At 33.1% G+C, this 4903-nt stretch overlaps 1 protein-coding gene across 1 annotated transcript; it reads right to left on the bottom strand.

Moving 5' to 3' along the window:
• Positions 1-299: 299 nt before the first annotated feature.
• Positions 300-3793, bottom strand: LOC105111244 (uncharacterized). The gene is made up of 2 exons (XM_011006558.1): positions 2713-3793; positions 300-675 (listed from the first exon to the last, which is right to left on the bottom strand). The coding sequence occupies exons 1-2, from the start codon at positions 3628-3630 to the stop codon at positions 544-546; spliced, it is 1050 nt and encodes a 349-aa protein (XP_011004860.1). The 5' UTR covers positions 3631-3793; the 3' UTR covers positions 300-543.
• Between the last annotated feature and the right edge of the window lie 1110 nt (positions 3794-4903).

A 4903-nucleotide genomic window follows, 5' to 3' on the forward strand; every position in this document is an offset into this window, starting at 1 on the left:
AAATGATTCGAACATGGAACTGCTAACTTGCTAAGCTAGTAGCAACCCAAGCTTCTATATGATGGAATTTCTCCCACAACATGGGTTGGCTGCAATCAAATGCAGAATGCACAAAGCACAAAGCACAAAGCACAAAGCTATCCTAAAATGCAAATTCCTCGTGCCTAGGGAACCTTGAACTGTAAACTGATTATTCGAAATGTCCAGGCTACAAACCTGATGGAAGTTCTCAGTTGAGCAGTCCTGCAAAATTGTTTGCAGATGCCAGGCACCAACGTGCTGTGAAGTCGAGAATAGAATGACCAAGCAAAAAGTCCAGAATTTATTATCCATGATATAATATGAACACAATGATACAGGACCATGTTAAGAAATCACAGTCTGGAGCTTATACACATTTTAAAACCTTTCAAGTTCGTACACATGTAAATCCGAAGCACTCCAGTCCAGCTACATACAAAGCAAAACTAAACAAGCATTTAGTCATTTGATTAAAACGCTGAGATGATGCTTCCCCATTACACCTATGTAACAAAAATATTTCTATCTCAAACTCATCACAGGCCATGGATTCACCCCAGCTGCTGGCAATAAGGGTCGTACAATAGGGACCCTTCTCACAACTGAAAATGTTTCATTTAGACGTGCAGCACGACTCATGAAATGTGACACCTTCTGCATTCATAGGTCAGAAATGAGAATCAAAGTTGAATATGCACAAAAATCTATTGACATCAATGAAATACTGTTTGCAGTTGAAACATCTATTCATGTGCAAGAAATATAATACAACCACCACATGAAATAAGCTAAACAAACTTAAGGAACAGACCAGAAAGTGCAAATGATCATGAAAACCCATTTATAGGATTGATGACCTGTGCTCTTCTGGTGAAAAAAGAATAGCAGAAGAGAAAAATAGAGTACGCACTCGCTTACAAACCAACAATTTTGCAGCTTCAGGTGCATAACTCAAATATTGTGAGCATAAACAGGATTAATCCTTCAATTAAAAGTTTGTGATGAAGACACATAATAAGAGACAAAATATGGGATTTAACTGCTCTATCTCCTCTAAAGTCTATGATATTGTTCCACAAAAACAAAACAAAAAAAAAGGGAGGCAAATTGAGGGATTCTCATGTCAGTATATGAGACAAACTCAAATAGCTACCCCTTACATCATTACTTGTAACTGAAAAGGAAAAGGAAAAGGAAAAGGAAAGGAAGGGGAAAATAAAACTTAGGCGATCAAATTATGCAAAATGTTGGGATTTGGGAGGGAAAAATACATAGGAAAAGATTATACACGCAGCTATTCAAATTGATGTGAATGAGATAGCGAGAAACCAGAGAATCAATTAGCCAAATAATCAAGTATTGAACACTAAGAATCAAACAATTGTTCTAGATTTTTAGACTTGCAAGTGGCATGACAGCAGGACTTAAAGTTACAAGATCTTCTATCATAAAAAAAAAACAATTAAGGTCACCCAGAAATAAAAAAAACTTTCGGGGCATCATTTGCCATCTATCTCTACTATTCCCCCATATTCTATTCCTAACTTTACTTCTACAATCCATACGCATTTCCAAAATCCTTGGTTTGATGCCTTTTAATTTGCAAAAGCAACTTTTCATACTTCTAAAGCTAACCTAAAACTATTCCCTTGCAGACCAAGTAAAAAAAATCATGTGATTTCCAAAATCATTTAGAATAATTACGTTATCATCAAGAAATTATTTTTGTGATTATCAGTATTTTCAAAAACAAGGAGAGAAAAAAAAGAAGATAAATGGAGCTTGGTGACAGAATTGTATAATTAGTCCTTTCTCAATGGGATGATTAAGAAAAACTGGCTGGAATGATTACAGATGAATATAACATTGATCCTCAGCATAGTTTGATGAACTTTTTTTTGCCTATAAGTATCCCCCTCAGTTCCTTGATGGGCTCGTTTCTTAATGAACTTTTTTCGCCCATTTATAGCAGCTCACTTAATTATTTCACTATAACACAGTATTTCCAAACCATCCCCTACATCACAGATAAAAACTTTACCCCTAACCAACATTGCCTGCTCATTTTATTTACTGACCAATAATTCAGTAAAAAAAATTCACAAATTCGCTATGTCATGACTTCCTAGACCTCAAATAAATAGTAATTTTCAGGCAAAACCCATTTTTTCAGACTTTTCAAAATAAAGGCTAGTTCCCACCAGTAACTATTCTTTTAGCTCGTGAAGAGAAGAGGGGAGAGCACAGGCTGTTACCACACCACCCCCAAGTCTTTTGCGCTGTGAAGCATGCAAGGAAAGTGAAGACTGTTTACCTTTCTTGAATAAATAAAACAATGGCAGCTATCTGTTAATTCATTTTCCTGTCTGTTTGGTGCCTGATTTTAATGAACTCATTCTTAACTCACAGAGAAAGAAGTGGCGGAGAAAACCCAAATATGATAAAGATATGCCAATATGATCACAAAAAGAGGATATAATATCACTTTATCAAATACGAAGTTAAATAATTGCTGCACAACAGACGCTGCCAAGTCTCGAAATGAAATTTAGAAGGAAAAATAAAAAACCAGATAACTTGTACATATTCAATTTAAAGACACCATTGAAAACAATTAGCACTCTGACTTTTCCAAATAAACCATATTATCAGCAATTGAAATGGGCAAATTAAGTAACCACAATAACTTACCTTATCATCCACAGTAACCTTAAGCTGCAAGCTCTTTGTCTTTCGCTTCATCTTGTACAATCGCCGGCCCAATATAACAAATCCCATCACAGCTGCAGCCACAGAGACTGACCAAACAGGACTAAACCTGAAAACACAATACCTCAACATCTCAAAAGGAACTTTCCACAACACCACCTTCCTCTTCTCCACTTCATCACCAGGCTTCGTTTCTCCTACTGCAACAACACTCAAATTCACATCTTTGGACTCATTTTCACCTTCAGAATCACCCAAAATCTCGGACCCAACTTGATCCTTCCCGACATCACCAGAAAACAAATCATCACCACCAGAATCAGACCAGAACTTAACCAGTTCCTTATCCTTACTTTGAGTCTCCCCAAATCCTTCCAAACTCACGTGAACCTTCACATTCTCTTCAAAAACCAGTTCACTTTTCCTTTCAAAGTTGCTAACTTTACCCTCAAGTGACTCCAACTTCCCTTCTTTAGCCTCAATCTCCCCAATCTCTTCAAAACCCACATCAGTCCTTTCACTTTCCACCAAGCCCAATTCATTTTTCACGTCAAAGTCACCTAATTTGCGATCATCAGATCGATCACTACCAGAGTCAGGCCAGAACTCAACAGAGTTCCTCCTCTGGAACCGAGTTTCTGAGCCGGGATCGATCCAGCTCGGATTATCAGACTCAACAGAACCTTCACCAGTAGCATCGAGAGTAGTTTTAACATACCTATTATCATTTTCGAGAGAGAAGTAATCTAACCTGAACATACCTTCCGTATCAGCCACAATCTCTTCAAAACTCCTGGAAGAATCAGCCACTGAGATGGGTGAGTTAACCAGGTCCGATTCAGAGTTGGCTAGGAGCTCCCAGTCTTGAAAGTCAGTAGCAGCAGCAGCATCTCCTTCCATGGTGATGGTTGATTGACTGTTTTGGAGAGTTAAGAGAAACCTACACTGTTATAGCAAGGTGGAGAGAAATGGCCACGGATAGAGATTAGGTTAATAGATAGGTAACCCCCGTAACACTACACTAGAACACTAACGGTAAAGGTAGCGGGAGTGGTCCAGCTTGTTGCCAGAATGGTAATTTAGTTATAGCTGGTTTTTGCGGGTGATTTTGATAAAAAATTATTTTTTTAAGTATTTTAATATATTAATATTAAAAATAAAGTTAAAAAAAAATATTTTAATATATTTTTAATTAAAAATATTTTAAAAAATAATTATTATCATAATATCAAATATTATCTCAATAAATTTAATATGATATAATTTAAATAAATTAATATTTTTTATATAATTATTTTATTTTATAAATAGTAGATAAGATATGTATATTATTAAATTCAAACTAAAACTTGATTGAATCTAACCTCAAATAAGTATATATTTGTATTATATAGATAAATGTACAATACATTTAAATTTTTTTAATATATATATATATATAAATATAACTGGTAAATTATCCTTATCTTTATTTATTTATAGTTTAATGTGCATTTTTTTTTAAGGAATCTTTCATAATTGGAAAACCTTTTTTTATCACTCCAAAAAGGATGGATAATGTATTTGGGTAGAAAACCATTTTTTTTAACTAGTTTTTATCACTCCAAAAACCTCTTTGTTAACTTAGTCTTCTTCGTGGAATAGAAATATTGGGTAGAAAACCATTTTTTTATTTTTATGGAAATATTGGATAGAAAACTTTGTGTCATCTCAGTCAATTTAATATTTTAAAAGGTATATTTCATTTCTTTTTTACATTATTTTTATACTTCAAATTAGTTTTTTTATATGCAAAAAAAAATATTTGTATGCATATTATTATATTATATTATTGACTTGTGATGTATTGCACTATGCGTTAAATTAATTTTTTTAAAATAAAAAAAATATAAAAATATTGTTAACATGTTTTTTAATAAAAAATAATTTAATTATGAACTCAAAATAAGATGTATATTTAACAACATATTTTTTAAATATTAATTTGACAATATATTTCATGAATTGTTTTTAAAATATTGAGATGAAAGCATATTTAATCAACCTAGTTAAGCTGTTAAATCTGTGACTTAGGTCATGAGATCATAATAATTATTTAAAAAATATATTTAAATAAATTATAAAGGCCAATTCAAAATCAAATCAATGTTAATGATGAAATAGAAAAAAATAT

This window comes from Populus euphratica, unplaced genomic scaffold (genome assembly GCF_000495115.2).
Source record: "Populus euphratica unplaced genomic scaffold, PopEup_1.0 scaffold286.1, whole genome shotgun sequence".
Classification (NCBI taxonomy): Eukaryota; Viridiplantae; Streptophyta; class Magnoliopsida; order Malpighiales; family Salicaceae; genus Populus; species Populus euphratica.

What these genes read in the sequence shown, in the direction of transcription:
- LOC105111244 (XM_011006558.1), bottom strand. Translation starts at nt 3,630, where the DNA reads ATGGAAGGAGATGCTGCTGCTGCTACTGACTTTCAAGACTGGGAGCTC. An exon ending in AGGTTACTGTGGATGATAAG is followed by an intron (nt 676 to 2,712) that starts GTAAGTTATTGT and finishes CTATGAATGCAG; the next exon opens with AAGGTGTCACATTTCATGAG.